This window comes from Natator depressus, chromosome 20, assembly GCF_965152275.1.
Source record: "Natator depressus isolate rNatDep1 chromosome 20, rNatDep2.hap1, whole genome shotgun sequence".
NCBI classification, from domain to species: domain Eukaryota; kingdom Metazoa; phylum Chordata; order Testudines; family Cheloniidae; genus Natator; species Natator depressus.
The window spans coordinates 3,882,501-3,899,020 of record NC_134253.1 but is presented as its reverse complement, the minus strand read 5'-3'; the positions used below and the strand labels follow the sequence as shown (position 1 = coordinate 3,899,020).

The 16,520-nt window shown below is 67.1% G+C and overlaps 1 protein-coding gene across 4 annotated transcripts in view; it reads left to right on the top strand.

Annotated features, from left to right (window-relative positions):
• Window positions 1–16,520, top strand: part of AGAP2 (ArfGAP with GTPase domain, ankyrin repeat and PH domain 2) — a 36,256-nt gene that overhangs the window by 18,342 nt on the left and 1,394 nt on the right. Inside the window, exons 2-18 of one of the 4 annotated variants that reach the window (XM_074934853.1) lie at window positions 1,262–1,320; window positions 2,608–2,794; window positions 4,756–4,841; window positions 5,083–5,224; window positions 6,766–6,900; window positions 7,638–7,759; window positions 8,328–8,480; window positions 9,130–9,216; window positions 10,565–10,669; window positions 11,075–11,237; window positions 11,740–11,859; window positions 12,253–12,399; window positions 13,242–13,301; window positions 13,892–14,043; window positions 14,575–14,665; window positions 14,784–15,006; window positions 15,672–15,927. In XM_074934853.1, the coding sequence (XP_074790954.1) occupies window positions 1,262–1,320; window positions 2,608–2,794; window positions 4,756–4,841; window positions 5,083–5,224; window positions 6,766–6,900; window positions 7,638–7,759; window positions 8,328–8,480; window positions 9,130–9,216; window positions 10,565–10,669; window positions 11,075–11,237; window positions 11,740–11,859; window positions 12,253–12,399; window positions 13,242–13,301; window positions 13,892–14,043; window positions 14,575–14,665; window positions 14,784–15,006; window positions 15,672–15,927 (2,288 nt within the window). The remainder of the gene's footprint in view (window positions 1–1,261; window positions 1,321–2,607; window positions 2,795–4,755; window positions 4,842–5,082; window positions 5,225–6,765; window positions 6,901–7,637; window positions 7,760–8,327; window positions 8,481–9,129; window positions 9,217–10,564; window positions 10,670–11,074; window positions 11,238–11,739; window positions 11,860–12,252; window positions 12,400–13,241; window positions 13,302–13,891; window positions 14,044–14,574; window positions 14,666–14,783; window positions 15,007–15,671; window positions 15,928–16,520) is intronic. The other 3 variants (XM_074934855.1, XM_074934854.1, XM_074934857.1) reach the window with 3 other exon arrangements.

Here is a 16,520-nt window from a genome sequence, read left to right as displayed (position 1 = left end):
GGGTAATACCGACCGCAGCATGGGGGAACTGCTCCCGAAGCAAAGCGGCGTGCCCCATTGGCCAGGGCAGCACTGAATGACGGCAGCTGGGTACGCACCGAGGGGGCCTGATCCGGACCCCCGGCGCCTGCCTCAAGGCCCCTTTGCACCAGTCTGGCTGGTGTAAAGAGGCCAGAGTGCAGCGTTGGGCCCGAGGTTAGAGGCAGGGGAGGATCGGGCCCCGAGTGCCAGCAGCGCTCAGATCCCTGATGTAACCCCGCCCCCCCCAGGCCCTGCTCTGGGTCCCGGGTGCCAGCAACGCTCAGATCCTTGATGTAACCCCCCCCCCCCCCAGGCCTGCTCTGGGCCCTGGGTGCCAGCAGCGCTCAGATCCTCGATGTAAACGCCCCTGCTCCCGTCCCTGTCCCTGTCTCTCTCCGTGTCACTCCAGCCCCAAGTGAACCCGAAGCCGCGTCCCGGCCGGGGAGCGGGACTGGGCGGGAAGGACCCAGCGGTTCCGTCTCGGGGCAGCTCTGCGGGAAATGGGGCTCAGGCCACAGAAATAAGCGTTAATGGAACGATCAGTCCGGCAGAGCAAGGACATTAGGGAGACGTGTCGATGGCAGTGCAGCATGGAAAGGGTTACACACACACACACACACACACACACACACACACACACACACACTTCGTCCACTCCTCCATCTATCTATCCCCATACACCCCATCTATCTATCTGTCTCTCTCTTAGAAATGCCCATCACTCCGGGATCAAGGCCTTTGCACTAGGAATGCACGATGCCCGCCTGGCTCCGCGGAGGAGCTGGCACCTGGCTGGGACCCACGCACTCGCCCAGGCCTGCAGCTGGCTCATGCCAGCCCTTTGTGCTCCCACCGTCACCTCCTCTTCCGTCCCCTTGCAACACTCGCTCCCTCAGGCCCCGTCCTCCTCCGGGGTGGCGTTGCCCCTGCGCGGCTCCTGCCAGGGCCGGTTGGCAGCTGCCCGCCCTACCACAAGGGCGCACAGAGCTGCCTTTTGTTCTGGTGCGGATGGCTGGGAGACTGGCCCTGATGACCGTCGCCTCTCTGCCCGGGAGACTCGGTGCCATGGCGGGATCCGAGCCCTCTGCCCCAAAGTCCCTGGTGGTTCAGAGCCGGGTCCGTCCCTTCATCACAGCGGGCTGGGGCTCTGTAGCCGGGGGGAGCGGGAGCCAGCACTGAGCTGCCTGGCCCACCAGGGGCATCTCCGTGGGCCTCATGCCCCCTTTCTTTCTCTCCTCAGAGGCCATAGCAAACAGCCAGGAATGGACCCTCAGCCGCTCCATCCCAGAGCTCAGACTGGTAGGTGTCTCGTCGCCCCCCCCAGCCACCGAGCGGCGGGACGTACGGAAACATGGGATTTATGGCAGTGAGACCCGACCCCGAGGCCTGGGTCCCCCCCACACCACCATTCTGCCGGTGCCCCTCAATCCCGACCCCCAGGCCTGGCTCCCTCGCCCCCCCCCGCCCACGGGGTGCCCCTCAATCACGACCCACAGCCCTGGCTCCCTCTCCCCACCGCCCACCGTTCTGCCCGTGCCCCTCAATCCCGACCCCCACGCCTGGCTCCCTTGCCCCCCGCCCACCGGGTGCCCCTCAATCTCGACCCCCAGCCCTGGCTCCCTCGCTCCCCCGCCCACTGGGTGCCCCTCAATCCCGACCCCCACGCCTGGCTCCCTCGCCCCCCCCCGCCCACCGGGTGCCCCTCAATCACGACCCACAGCCCTGGCTCCCTCTCCCCACCGCCCACCGTTCTGCCCGTGCCCCTCAATCCCGACCCCCAGCCCTGGCTCCCTCCCCCTCCCGCCTACCGGGTGCCCCTCAATCTCGACCCCCAGCCCTGGCTCCCTCGCTCCCCCGCCCACTGGGTGCCCCTCAATCCTGACCCACAGCCCTGGGGTCCCCCCCACAGCTCTGCTGGTGCCCCTCAATCACTACCTGCAGCCCCCTGCTAGCCCAGCCCTTTGCTCCCCCACCCCAGCTCTGCGGTGCCCCTCGATCCCGACCCGCAGCCCCCAGTCCTGGGCTCCCCTCCTCAGCTCTGCCAGTGCTCCTCAATCCCGACCCATAGCCCTCAGTCTTGGGATCCTGCCCCCCCAGCTCTGCTGATGTCCCTCAGTCCCGACCCGCAGCCCCCTGCTAGCCCATTTCACTGTTAATGCCTCATGGCACCGAGCCTGGCAGCTCACACTTGGCCTTGGTTCAGGTGCCCGAGCTCAGAGGCCCCGTGACTTGTGCTGTGGGTTGCGCCCGGGGGGGGCTGTGGAGTCGGATGCCGCCCCAGGCCTGCTCCAGGACACGTGGCGCTTCCAGCCCAGCCACAGGGGGCAGCAGAAAGCCCTGGCCCCCCCCCAATGGGGGCTGGGGGAGAGATTGGGGGTGCATGGGGCCCCCGGACACAGGGGAGCTCCTTCCCCCTAGGGGCGCGGGCTGGGCACTGGCTCAACGCCTTGGCCAGTGACCCCTGGGGGGCTGTGCTTGGGGGGGCATGGGCGTGACTGGAGTGGGAGGGCCTGGGGGGATGGGGGGGCACTGTCTAGCACATGACCGAGCATGGCCTGCCATGACCTCTGCCCTTTGGCCTCCCAGGGTGTCCTGGGCAGCATGAAGAGTGGAAAGTCGGCCCTCGTCCATCGCTTCCTCACCGGCTCCTACCTGGGCCTGGAGCCAGCCGAGAGTGAGTGCCCGGGGGGGAGGCCCCCCAGGTCTGGCCCTGCCTCGGGCTGCTCCGCTCCTTTAGGGCCCTGCAGAGACCAGCAGGGGCGTGTCGGAGGCGGTAAATCCAACTCTTCCCTCGGGCCTGGGCATCCAGCCAGCAGAGTGGAGAATGTGCCGGTTCCGTGGCCAGGTCCTGGCGGTTCCGTGGCCAGATCTTGGTGCTTCCATGGCCAAACTGTGCCGGTTTCATGGCCAAACTGTGCCGGTTCCATGGCCAGATCCTGCCAGTTCCATGGCCAGATTGTGCCGGTTCTGCAGCCAGATTCTGCCACTTCTGTGGCCAAACTGCGCCGGTTCCGTGGCCAAACTGTGCCGGTTCCGTGGCCAGGTCCTGGCGGTTCCGTGGCCAAACTGTGCCGGTTCCGCGGCCAAACTGCGCCGGTTCTGCGGCCAGATCCTGCCACTTCCGTGGCCAAACTGCACCAGTTCCGTGGCCAAACTGCGCCGGTTCCGTGGCCAGGTCCTGCCGGTTCTGTGACCAGACCGTGCCCATTCCGGGGTCTGAATGTGCCCGTCAGCCTAATTTTTGCCATACCTGGATTTTCTCCTAACTGGGCATGTCCCAGCTTGGCACCCTGACCTCTCCCCTCCTCCCCCGCTAGCCCCAGGTGAGAGGGCCCCATCGGGTACATTGTGGGAAGCACCTGGCCTTGGCTCTGTCCCAGCTGGGCCCCGCTGGCTGGCTCGGTGGATCCCCATCTCCCACCCCTCCGTTCTCCCAATGGGAAGCTGCTGCCAGCCCCCCAGGCCCGGGGGTGGGGTGGGGGCAGGGCACTGGGCCAGCTGCTGGCACCGAGGGAGCTGCAGACAATGGCCCCGATTGAATCCCGCACAGCTGACAGGCTGGGCACGAAGAGCTGGTGGCAGCTTCCCCCCGGCCATTGCCCAGAGCCCGAATGGGCCCAGATTAGACACAGAGGCTAAGTCACCAGGGCCAGTAACTGGGCAGTTGCAGCCATGAGCCCCTGGCCCGTCCACACACAGGGCCTGGGTCCAGGAGGCTTCAGCCTCCAATGTCCTCTTTGCTTCCGTAGTCCACAGGCCCGACCCTGCTGGGGGGTGCATGGCACTGGCAGCTCTGCCGGCGCCCCTCACTCCCGACCCGCAGCCCCCTGCTAGGACTTCTGAGCAGAGGCCAGTGACTTGAGCTTTGTGTCACCTCGGGGGCTGATTTTGTGACCCAAACAAACGCCTCCCCCGAGTGCTGGGACGAGGCTGCCTGTGCTCGGGAGGGAGCTAAGCCTGGTGTCACGGAGTCCCCGGGCGATGCTCTGGGACTGCTCCCTACGAAGCCAGGCAGGACTCTGGGGAAGTCTCCTCTCTGGGAGCAGCCTGTCTGCAGGACACACAGCTCACCCGGCTCCACCTTCCTGGGGCTGACCCCGGAGCCTCCAGCCTCCCCTGCCCCTCCCTGCGCTTCCGACAGCGAGTCTGCCCAGGTGGACTCCGCAGTCAGACGTGACTCTCAGCCAGCCAATAAAACAGAAGTTTTATTAGACGACAGGAACATGGTCTAACACAGAGCTTGTAGGTGCAGAGAATGGGACCCCTCAGCTGGGTCCATTTTGGGGGGCAGTGAGCCAGACAACCCCGTCTGCCCTTCACTCCATGTCCCCAGCCAGCCCCAAACTGAAACTCTCTCCAGCCCCCCCTCCTCTGGGCTTTGTCCCTTTCCCGGGCCAGGAGGTCACCTGATTCCTTTGTTCTCCAACCCTTTAGCTCTCACCTTGCAGGGGGGAAGGGCCAGGCCATCAGTGGCCAGGAAACAGGGTGTCCGCCATTGTCTGTGTCCAGACCCCTGTACACACCTGCCCTCTAGGGCTCTGCAATGATCATACACCCTTACCCCACCCCCTAGATACTTAAGAACTGCATAGGGGAAACTGAGGCACCCCCACACTATTCGGAAGAAACATTAAGAACGGTCCCACTTCATCACACCTGGCGCGGGCAGGCAGGGGCCGTCGGGCACAGGGGCTGTGCTCAGCGCCTGCTCTCTCCCGCTCTCTCTGGATCCAGGCGGACAGTTCAAGAAGGAACTGGTGGTGGACGGGCAGAGTCACCTGTTACTGATCCGAGAGGAAGGGGGTGCCCCGGATGCCAAGGTAACCACTGGGGGAGGGCCAGGGGGGGATCAGCCACACCCGGGGGGGGTGGGGTAACGCAGGGCACTGGATGCTCCCGCGGCTGATCCCTGGCTCCCGGTGTCTCCACTCCCGAGACGCCCCCGCGGGTCTGGCATCAAGGCGGGGGCGGGGGGGTTCCCGGGTTCTGTGTTGGGGACCCCTCCCCCTGGTACAGAGAGCCAACCCCCCTTCCTGCTCTCTCTCCCTCCCACACACACAGTTCGCCAGCTGGGTGGATGCCGTGGTCTTTGTGTTCAGCCTGGAGAACGAAGCCAGCTTCCAGGAGGTCTCGCAGTACTACAGCCTCCTGACCGGCTACCGCAGCCCCTCGGAGGTGGCCGTGGCCCTGGTGGGCACGCAGGGTGAGTGGGGTGTGGGCAGGGCTGGGGCCCCGGGGAGGGGCAGGGAAGGGGACACGCCCAGAGTGGGCGTTCGCTGCAGGCTGTCACGAGGTAGGTGGTGGATATCTGAGCCAATCCCAGGGGCTGCAATGAGGAAGGGGGCTCAGCAGGGGGCGCTGCGCTGCGGGGAGCGGGGCGGGGGTCACAGGGGGGCTCTGTACAGAGGGAGCGGGGTGGGGGTCACTAGGGGGCGCTGCGCTGCGGGGAGCGGGGCGGGGGGTCACTAGGGGGCTCTGTACACGGGGAGTGGGGCAGGGGTCACTAGGGGGCCCTGCGCTGCGGGGAGCGGGGGTCACTAGGGGGCGCTGCGCTGCGGGGGGCGGGGGTCACTACGGGGCTCTGTACACGGGGAGGGGGGTGGGGGTCACTAGGGGGCGCTGCGCTGCGGGGAGCGGGGTGGGGGTCACTACGGGGCTCTGTACACAGGGAGTGGGGCGGGGGGTCACTAGGGGGCCCTGCACTGCGGGGAGCGGAGCGGGGGTCACTAGGGGGCCCTGAGCTGCGGGGAGCGGGGCGGGGGTCACTAGGGGGCTCTGTACAGAGGGAGCAGGGTGGGGGTCACTAGGGGGCGCTGCGCTGCGGGGAGCGGGGCGGGGAGGTCACTAGGGGGCTCTGTACACAGGGAGCGGGGCGGGGGGTCACTAGGGGGCGCTGCGCTGCGGGGAGCAGGGCGGGGGTCACTAGGGGGCCCTGAGCTGCGGGGAGCGGGGCGGGGGTCACTAGGGGGCTCTGTACAGAGGGAGCAGGGTGGGGGTCACTAGGGGGCCCTGAGCTGCGGGGAGTGGGGCGGGGGGTCACTAGGGGGCCCTGCGCTGCGGGGAGCGGAGCGGGGGTCACTAGGGGGCCCTGACCTGCGGGGAGCGGGGCGGGGGTCACTAGGGGGCTCTGTACAGAGGGAGCAGGGTGGGGGTCACTAGGGGGCGCTGCGCTGCGGGGAGCGGGGCGGGGAGGTCACTAGGGGGCTCTGTACACAGGGAGCGGGGCGGGGGGTCACTAGGGGGCGCTGCGCTGCGAGGAGCAGGGCGGGGGGTCACTAGGGGGCTCTGTACACAAGGAGGGGGGTGGGGGTCACTAGGGGGCGCTGCGCTGTGGGGAGCGGGGCGGGGGTCACTAGGGGGCGCTGTGCTGCGGGGAGCAGGGTGGGGGTCACTAGGGGGCTCTGTACACGGGGAGCGGGGCGGGGTCACTAGGGGGTGCTGCGCTGCGGGGAGCGGGGCGGGGGTCACTAGGGGGCGATCTCCCCTCGCAGCCAGCGCTGGCCCCGGTGGCCCCCAGGATCCAGACCCAAGAGCTGTGTCTGGTGCGTGGGGCGTTAACCCTTTGCGCGCCGCGCGTCTTTCCCCCTCCCTGACTTGATCCCAGCCCCGAGGCCCCTCGCGGGGGGCGGCGCCCGGCCGCCAGAGGGGGGCGGTGGTGCGGAGCTGGGTGGTGCCTGTCCACCCCGGCGTCCCTCGGTCCATCCGTCCGGGTGAGAAGGGGCTGTTCTTTCTCCCGCCCCCCAGACAAGATCAGCTCCACCAACCCCCGGGTGATCGAGGACCCGCAGGCCCGGGCGCTCTGCAGCGACATGAGACGCTGTCTCTACTACGAGACCTGCGCCACCTACGGCCTCAACGTCGACCGGGTCTTCAGTGAGGGTAACCGCCGGCCAGGGGGGTCCGCGCCGCGGGCCCCTGCTGCTCCTTCCCTTTCAGCTGGGCCGGGACCCGAGGCGGGGTCTAGGTGGCCGGGGCTGGGGTGGTTTGTTCCCCCATGGATCCCTGTGGCTGGGGTGGGCTCTCCCCAAGGTGGGTCCCCCTGACTTTAGCTGGGATGGGTTCTCCCACGGGGGGGGGGTGTCCCTGTGGCCGTGGCTGGGATGGTCTGTCTCCCTGGGGGTCCCCCTGGCAGTGGCTGGGGCCGTGTGTCCCCTGGGGGGTCCCTCTAACTGTGGCTGGGGCGGGCTCTCCCTTAGGGGGGTCCCTGTGTCCGTGGCTGGGATGATCTGTCTCCCTGGGGGTCCCTCTGGCCGTGGCTGGGGCCGTGTGTCCCCTGGGGAGTCCCTCTAACCGTGGCTGGGGCGGGCTCTCCCTCAGGGGGAGTCCCTGTGGCCGTGGCTGGGATGGTCTGTCTCCCTGGGGGTCCCCATGGCCATGGCTAGGACAGTCTGTCTCCCTGGTGGGTCTCTCTAACCGTGGCGGGGGGGCTCTCCCTCGGGGGGGTCCCTGTGGCCGTGGCTGGGATGGTCTGTCTCCCTGGGGGTCCCTCTGGCCGTGGCTGGGGCCGTGTATCCCCTGGGGGATCCCTCTAACCGTGGCTGGGGGGGGGCTCTCCCTCCGGGGCGGGGGGTCCGCGTGGTTCCCTGTCTCTCATAGGACTTTCCTTCCCCTCCCAGTGGCCCAGAAGGTCGTCACTCTGAAGAAGCAGCAGCAGCTCCTGGCCTCCTGCAAGTCCCTGCCCAGCACCCCCAGCCACTCAGCCGCCTCCACCCCCGTGGGCGGGATCCACCCTGGGCAGGTACGGCCAGCGGCAGCAGCCAGCGCCTCCCTTAGCCAGCGGGGGGCACCGCAGCACCAGGGGCGCCCCCTCCCCAGCCTCAGCCGCCTCCAGGCCTGCAGCCCCTTTCACGGAGCCGGCGGCTGGGCCAGTTCCAGCCCCAAGGGCACCACAATGCCCAGCTGGGCCCCATCTCCCCGCTGAACTGGGGCAACTGGGACAAGCATGCCGTGGGGGGGGGCATAGGAAGAGCTATCACTGCCCTGGCCCTGGGGGACTGTGTGGCGGGGGGGGGGGGGGTTATAGGCAGAGAATAAAACCCAGGAGTCCTAACTCCCAGGCCCTACTGCTCTAACCACTAGGCCCTACTCCCCTCCCAGAGCTGGGGACAGAACCCAGGAGTCCCGCCCCCGCCCCTCTAACCCCTAAACCCCCACATGCTCACTGTGCTCCCTGGCCCCCAGCCCGTCGGGGAGAAGGAGCCGTCAGAGGGGGGCATTTCCGTGGCCCAGGGGGAAAGGGGCCCATGGGCAGCAGGTGGCTCCGGGCCGGGGGACGCTGACGCCAGGTGCCCGGGGCTCTTTTCCAGGCCAGTAATGGAGGCCACACGAGTGATTACTCCTCCTCCTTGCCGTCTACGCCCAACATCAGCCACCGCGAGCTGCGGAGCGAAGGCTCGGTCGGGATCGGCACCCCCAGCTCCCTGCACCGCGGGGCCAAGCGCCGCACCAGCCTCTTCACGGTGAGCCCCGCCCCATCTCCGGAGCTCCCGCCCGGGCACGTCTGACGGTGGCCTTCCCCTGAGCCCCGTGCCGCTCCCGGCCACACACCGCTGTGGGCTGCAGCCATGCACCACAGCCGCCCGGGGTTGGGAACCCATGGGAAGGTGGGGCAGGGGCATGTGGGTTTGGCTCCCAGCCAGCTCAGTGGCGCCCCCTGGGGCTGGGACAGGACAGCGGCGTGTCCTGGGGACGGCTCAGTGGTGCCCCCTGGGGGCGGGACAGCGACATGCCCTGGGACCAGCTCAGTGGTGCCCCCTGGAGACGGCTCAATGGTGCCCCCGGGGGCGGGACAGCGACACGCCCTGGGACTGGCTCAGTGGAGCCCCCGGGGGTGGGACAGCGACATGCCCTGGGGCTGGCTCAGTGGTGCCCCCTGGGGGCGGGACAGCGACGTGCCCTGGGGCCGGCTCAGTGGTGCCCCCCGTGGACGGGACAGCGACACGCCCTGGGACTGGCTCAGTGGAGCCCCCGGGGGTGGGACAGCGACGTGCCCTGGGGACGGCTCAGTGGTGCCCCCTGTGGACAGGACAGCAACGCGCCCTGGGGCCGGCTCAGTGGTACCCCTGGGGGCCACATTCCTTTTGCCGAGGGCTCCTTGTCACGTTGCAGAACCGCCGGGGGAGCGATTCGGAGAAGAGGAGCCTGGAGAGCAGAGGGGACAGCACTGGCAGCGGCCGCGCCATCCCAATCAAACAGGTGAGAGCCGCGGGCACAGCCGGGGCCCCCTCGCCATCTGGCAGCTGGCATCCCCCCAGTGCCCGAGAGGTGCACCCAGGATTTTCCTTTGCAACAGCGACACCCTCAAGCACACACACCCTGCAAACGCACACAGCAAACGCACACACACACACAGAGCAAACACACACACACACACAGAGCAAACACACCCAGCAAACGCACACACACACAGAGAGCAAACACACACACACACACAACCCCAACAAACACACACCCAGCCAACACACACGTACAGAGCAAACACACCCCCAGCAAACACACACACACACAGCCAACACACACCCACAGCAAACACACGCACGCACACAGAGCAAACACACACCCAGCAAACACACAGAGCAAACGCGCACACACACAACCCCAGCAAACACACACCCAGCCAACACACACGTACAGAGCAAACACACCCCCAGCAAACATACACACACACACAGCCAACACACACACAGCCAACACCCCCCCAGCAAACACACAAACACACCCACAGCACACGCATGCACACACAGAGCAAACACACCCCCAGCAAACACACACACGCACACAGAGCAAACACACAGAGCAAACACCCCCACAGCAGACACACCCCACAAATGCACACACACACAACCCCAGAAAACACACACCCAGCCAACACCCCCCCAGCAAACACACAAACGCACACCGAGCAAACACACCCAGCAAACACACACCCGCACACACACACACCCCCAGCAAACACACACCCAACAAACACACACACGCACGCACAGCACACATACACACACACACACACACACACACAGAGCAAACACACACACCCTGCGTACGCACACACACACCCCAGCACACGCATGCCCACCCAGGAACACAACACCTGGGGATGCACACAGATCTCATGGCTTCAGCTCAGCCTCCCTGGCATTTGTGCACCCAGCCAGCCCACCGCACACACGGGCAAACGCTGTCTCCACCTCCCTGGCCCTCCCGGAGCGGGATACTGGCCGCGGGGGTCCCTGGGAGAAGGCGGTGGCACAGAGCACTGGACCGGGACCCAGGTGACCTGGGTTTTATTCCCAGCTGAGCCACCGGCTGGCTGGGTGACCCGGCACAGCCTCGGTCTGTGCCTCAGTTTCCCCTTCTGTAAAATGGGGGAGCCCTCCTTGGCACGGATAACACACTCTGCGAGCCGCCGGCAGGCAGCCCCAGGAAGGGCACAGGGTCCGTGCCAAGGCCGGCGGGAAGAGGTGCCTCAGGGCTGGACGGGCTGCATAAATGACCGGCAGTCCCCCACCTCCCGGCCTTGGCTAACCTGCCTCACTCCCCCCAGAGCTTCCTGCTGAAACGCAGCGGCAATTCCCTCAACAAGGAGTGGAAGAAGAAATATGTGACCCTGTCCAGCAACGGCCTCCTCTTCTACCACCCCAGCATCAACGTAAGTGCCTGGCCGCGCCCCCCGCGCCAGGGCCCTGCCCAGCTGAGCCGACTGCCATGAGCAGCGGCTGAGCGCCCAGCCTAGCCCGTCGCTGCAGCTCCCAGGGGGCCGGGGGCGGGGGGTGCCAGCTGCTTCCTGGCTCCGAGATCAGCAGCCCCCCAGCCAGATGTGGCTCACTCAGCGGCTCTTCTGGTTCCCCCATCTCCCCCGGGCCCACTGAGCGCCAGCACTCGGGACCGGGGGCCAATCTGCTCCGTCCCACCAGGGGAGAGGGGATACCGCCCCGCCGTACGGGGCTGGGGCCAGGCCAGGCGCCGTGGGGATGGGCACGCAGGGCGGAGAGCCGGGTGGAGTTAGATCTTCGGCTGCCCGGGGGCTTTGCGGTGACTTCCCGTCTCCCCCCAGGATTACATTCACAGCACCCACGGGAAGGGGATGGACCTCCTGCGCACCACCGTCAAGGTGCCTGGCAAGCGCCCCCCCAGGGCCATCTCCGCCTGCAGCCCCTCCTCCAGCATCAACGGCCTGCTGCGGGACGTGAGCGGGGGGCCGGCACCTGAGGGTGGCGGTAAGTGACCGCAGGGCCCAGCTCTGTGCGGGGACCCAGCCCGTGCCACCTCCCAGCCGGGGCGTCAGTGCCTGGACCGTGGGTGGAGGGTGGCCTGGGCGTCTCCCTGCTGCCGAGCCCACAGGGAAGTGGGGGAGGCGGGGGGGGGGGTGGCCTGATGCTCATATGTGTAGGGGAGGCTGGCACAACGGGAGGAGGGGCAGCTGGGAGGGCACGAGGGGGGCTGGCTCTTGCTGGGGCACTTGGGGCTTTTGCGACAGAGAGGGAGGCTGGGCTGGGTGCCCCAGGAGGGTCTGGCATTCTGGGGTGACTCCAGGCCCCCCCAGCCCGAGCCCTATGCCCAGCCGTTGAACACAGCTCAACAGTGACACCTAGTGGCCCAGTGAGTTGCTTCTTAGCTGTGCTCACCATATGTCATCATACGGGCCCAGCACGCTGTCTCGGCTGGATCCAGGGTCCTCCGCTTTGGGGAGACCCCTCAGCTCCCCTTCTCTCCCCACAGCTAGCCTCTCCCCGGCGGCGCTGACCATCCCGACAGAACGAGCGGCCAAGGCCTCAGGGAAGCCGGACCGGCCGCTCCAGCGTTGCGCTTCGGCGGCCAGCACCAAGACCTCCGGCGGGGGTAGGTTCGGCGCTGCCCCCTGAAGCGCCCGGCGTCCCTCGCCAACGGCCGGCAAGCGGCAAGGGGGCAGGGAAGGCCACTGGGGGGTACGTGGCGGCTGTGGGGCACTCTGGGCTCCCAGCAGGACCTCTGGTGATGGAGGCACTAATGTTTCAGGCAAACCCTGGCTTTTTGCTGCCCAAGGACCCCAGAGATTGGCTGATACCTAGAACCTGGAGCCCCGATTGCGCCCAGGGGCCCCCAGAAATCCCTCTCCAGAGCGTGAGGGGGTGGCTGGCTCCCAATCCCTGAGAATGCCAGTGGGGTTCTCCAGGCACCAGGGGGGGAAGGGGGAAGAGGGTCGGAAGATAGGGGGGACATGGGGTGACTTCTCCCACCCGTGTCTCTCTGCAGAGGGGTCCCTGGCCGGAGAAGGGGTGTCCAGCTCCAGCCCCAGTGGCAAAGACCCGCCTCCTTCGCCCATGATTGACAGGAAGAAGCACCGCCGGAAGAAGCTGATGACCCCCTCAAAAACCGAGGGGTCGACGGGACAGGCGGAAGGTGAGGGAGGCTGTCACCGCGGTAACGCAGGGAGCTGCCCCTTGGCAGCCTTGTGAGCAGCACCCCTGGCTCGGGGGCCCTAGAGCATCCTGGGAACGGCCTCGGAGAAAGTGCCCGGAGCTGAGCAGGGGGGGCAAGGGGGAGTCCGGGGGCCCTTGAGGGAGAGGACAAAGAGAGTCAGCCCTTGGGATTCTTGGACACCTTCGGCGGGCTCCCAGGGCATGAGTGGGCCTGCGTCTACACTGCAAAGCAACAGGGTCCTGGCTTGACTCCGGTTCGGACCCTCCGCCCCTGGGGGGTCCGGAGCCGGGGTCCAAGCCCTGGGCTAGCGCGATTTGTGTGTAGACAGGAGTGGGTTCGGCTTGAGCCCGAGTTCGAACCCTGCAGCGTAGGCATACCTATGGAGACCCGCCCTGGCGGGGAAGGACTGCCACGGAGACTGGGGGGCAGGGCGACTCTGACCCAGAGCAGCGTGGCATGGGGCACGCCCAGCCCAGGGGGGCACGCTCAGCACAACTCCTCCTGGCCCGGTCCAGGCGATACCGGTCCATTCTGACAGCCAGACCCTGCACCGGGCACCGCGCTGGCCCCTCCACCGGATGCTAGAAAGCGTTTCATTCCCGCTCTGCGAATGGCTTCCCAGCACACGCGCCCCCCCGCATCCAGCTCTCCCCACCTCTCCGGGGGGCTGGGGGGTGGCTGACACTGCTCACAGCTTCCTCCCTCCCCCGCCAGCGCTTTGCCCCTTCCGGGTGGGATCCCCGTCTTCTGGCTTTTTCTCTTGACTGTCTCCCTTTATTCTCTCCTGCCTCCCGCTGCCCCCCCCCCCGGACGCTCCGCAGCCAAGCGCAAAATGTGGAAATTAAAAACCTTTGGTAGTTTAAGAAATATTTATAAAACAGGTAACGGGCAGCGGCCGTCACGCGGTGCTGGTGTCACTCATGCATGTCGATGTGCTTCCATCGTGTGGTGCCGACGGCCGCCCGGGGCGGGGAGGAGCCCAGCCGTGCCTAGGGCAAGGGGCAGGGCAGACAGCCGGGTGCTGAGCTCCATGCCAATCCCGCAAGTGCTGGCTGGCACCGGATGAAGGCAGGGGCACTGCTCTGACGACTTGCCATTGGCCCCTGCCCCGCCCAGCTAGCTACATGCCCGCATGCTCCCAGTACGCTCCTCCCAGCCAGGTTCCCCCGCGTCGCAGCCACCCTCTGGCCAGCAGGGGGCGGTAAGTGCCGCTTCGCTGGCGCTCCCGCCCCGGGGACCAAGCTGCCAGCTTCCTCCTGACACTACCCAGCTGGCCCCAGCTCCTTTAAAGGGGTATTTTGTGTCCTCCCTACAAATAAACCTGTAAGCAGGGGGGGTGTTCGGCCAGCCTTACCGCCCCCTGTCCAGCAGACAGACCTCCCCCAGCCTGACCATGCAGAGCCATTAGGTCGCTCCGGTGGGGTGCCCAGGTGGTGACGCTCCCTCCCCACCCCCCCTTTCTCTTCTGCAGAGGAGGAGAACTTCGAGTTCATCATCGTGTCGAGCACGGGCCAGACGTGGCACTTCGAGGCCAGCAGCTTCGAGGAGAGGGACGCCTGGGTCCAGGCGATCGAGAGCCAGATCCTGGCCAGCTTGCAGTGCTGCGAGAGCAGCAAAAACAAGGTATGGCGGCCCCAGCTGCTCCCCAGGGCCAGCCGCCTCCTGGGGCATTTCCCCAGAGTCCTCTCTCTGCCGTCCGGCTGCGGAGCCGCCAGGACAGCATGGGAACTCCCTGCAGAGCCCTGCCCTGCCCTGCCACCTGGGCGGGGCCCTGCCTGCCCTGAGTCAGTCCCTTCAGAGAGGGAAATGCAGCCACTTCTGGGGGACAGCAGCCAAAGTGTACAGCTCCCGGCATAATCATGTATTGGGGGTGGAACAGGGTCAAACCCCTTTCTCTGGGGTCTAAGCGATTCACCCCTGAGCAGAGGGGGAGCCCAAGGTGGGTGCCACTGATGTCCCACAAGGCAGAGGGGAGACTGCCAGGACTAGAACTGGGGGCGTTTCAGCTCGGATGTGGCTCACCTTGAGCCCCACGGCCAGAGCTGGGGTACACCTCAGGGCGCGGGTCTATGCCCTGGCTCCGGGATCTCCTGGAGCGCCTGTGCCCAGCTCCCCGGCTGCTTGGCCAACTGCCCCCCGCTTTGCTCCCTGCAGGCCCGGATGGACAGCCAGAGCGAGGCGGTGGCCATCCAGGCCATCCGGAATGCCAGAGGCAATTCCCTGTGTGTGGACTGCGGGGCACCAAGTGAGTCTCACTCCTGGGGGGCGGGCGGCACCGAGGCTGGCGCCGGGGGGCTCTCCCTGCCTGGCCGGTTCCCAGGCCGTGGTGCTGATGGGGACCTGTCCTCCCCCCCTTCCCCCAGACCCCACCTGGGCCAGCCTGAACCTGGGGGCGCTGATCTGCATCGAGTGCTCGGGCATCCACCGGAACCTGGGCACCCACCTGTCGCGGGTGCGCTCGCTGGACCTCGACGACTGGCCCCTGGAGCTCACCCTGGTGCTGACGTCCATTGGCAACGAGACCGCCAACAGCATCTGGGAGAAGAACACCCAGGGACGCCGGAAGCCCACCTGCGAGTCGTCCCGGTGAGCCCCTGCCCCAGGCGGCAGCCCCATGCCCAGCCCCCGGGGGCTGGGCGGGAGCTGCTGGGGAAAGAGGCAGAGAAGGAAGAATGCAGCCCCCCTGTGAGGTTTGCCACTCAGCTGGCCAGTGTTTCCTGGGGGCAATAGCTAATGGCTCAGGAAGGGGCGGGGGGGCGATGCTGAAAGGCCCCTGGAAATAACAGTCCTCTCTCACCTAGCAGGACCCTGTGGGCACCAGGCTGTGGGCATTGCCAGACTTCTGCAGGGTGGAGGTTGCAGGCGTCATGAGCTGGGCACTGCCAGGCCCCTGGGGAGGTACCCAGCTCTGGGCACTGCAGGTCCCTGGGGGTACCTGGCTCTGGACTTTCTCATGGGGGGGGTACCCAACTCCGGGCACTGCAGTTTCCTGGGGGTGCCTGGCTCCGGACACTGCAAATCCCTGGGGGGTACCCAACTCTGGGCACTGCAGGCCCCTGGGGGTACCTGTTTCCAGACTTTGCCCAGGTCCCTGCAGGATACCTGGCTTCAAGCACTGCATGATCCTGGGGGGTACCTGGCTCCAGGCACTGCAGGCCCCTGGGGGTCCCCAGCTCTGGGCTCTGCATCTCTGCCCAGTCTGTCTGCATCGCCGGGCACTCATCTCCACCCATGTGCGTCTCTCGCTGCAGGGAGGAGCGGGAGTCGTGGATCCGGGCGAAGTACGAGCAGCGGGTGTTCCTGGCCCCGTTCCCGAGCCCCGAGATCCCGCTGGGGCAGCAGCTGTTCCGGGCCGTGCAGGAGAAGGACCTGGGCACCCTGCTGCTGCTGCTGGCACACAGCACCAAGGAGCTGATCAACACCTGCTCCGGGGACAAGGACCGGCGCACGGCCCTGCACTTGGCCTGCGACCTGCCCCATGTGGTCATCACCCAGCTGCTGGTCTGGGTACGTCCGGCTGCCTGGGACACCCCGGGGCATGGGGGGTTGGGGGATCCGTTCCCTCCCCCCCCCGGCACAGGGGAGGCTGCTGCCCTCGCTCATAGTGAGCGGGGGACAGATGGGGAAGGGGGAGCCTCAGAGCCTTTGCCTGGGGCTCCCGCTGAGCTTGGCAAGGCCCATGTGCCCCCTGGCACCGTGGGCTGCGGGGCCGGGGTGCCAGCTGCAGGGCGAAGGAGGGCGTTCCGGCAGCGAGTTTATGGCAGAGCTCCGCCCAGGCCTGCCGTGATGTCATAAACCTGGGCATTGTGACATCACTGCCTGTTGCTCCGGAAATGTCTGTGACATCACCAGTTGTACGGGCACCTGGAGACCTATACGTGGCGGCCAATCAGAGCCAGCGAGGGCTCCTGCCCTGCCAGGTAGAGCCCAGGGCACCCCCCGGAGCTGGACAGATGGGATCCTCCTTACCCCGCACTGGGGGGGATGAGCCCAGATCGCCCAGCCTGGGGATCCCCCGGACCAGTGGCACACCCCGGTGCCCCTGGCTGCTTGTTTCACCTGCCGGAGGTTCGATCCTCCTGGCTCCGGGACCCCCCCGG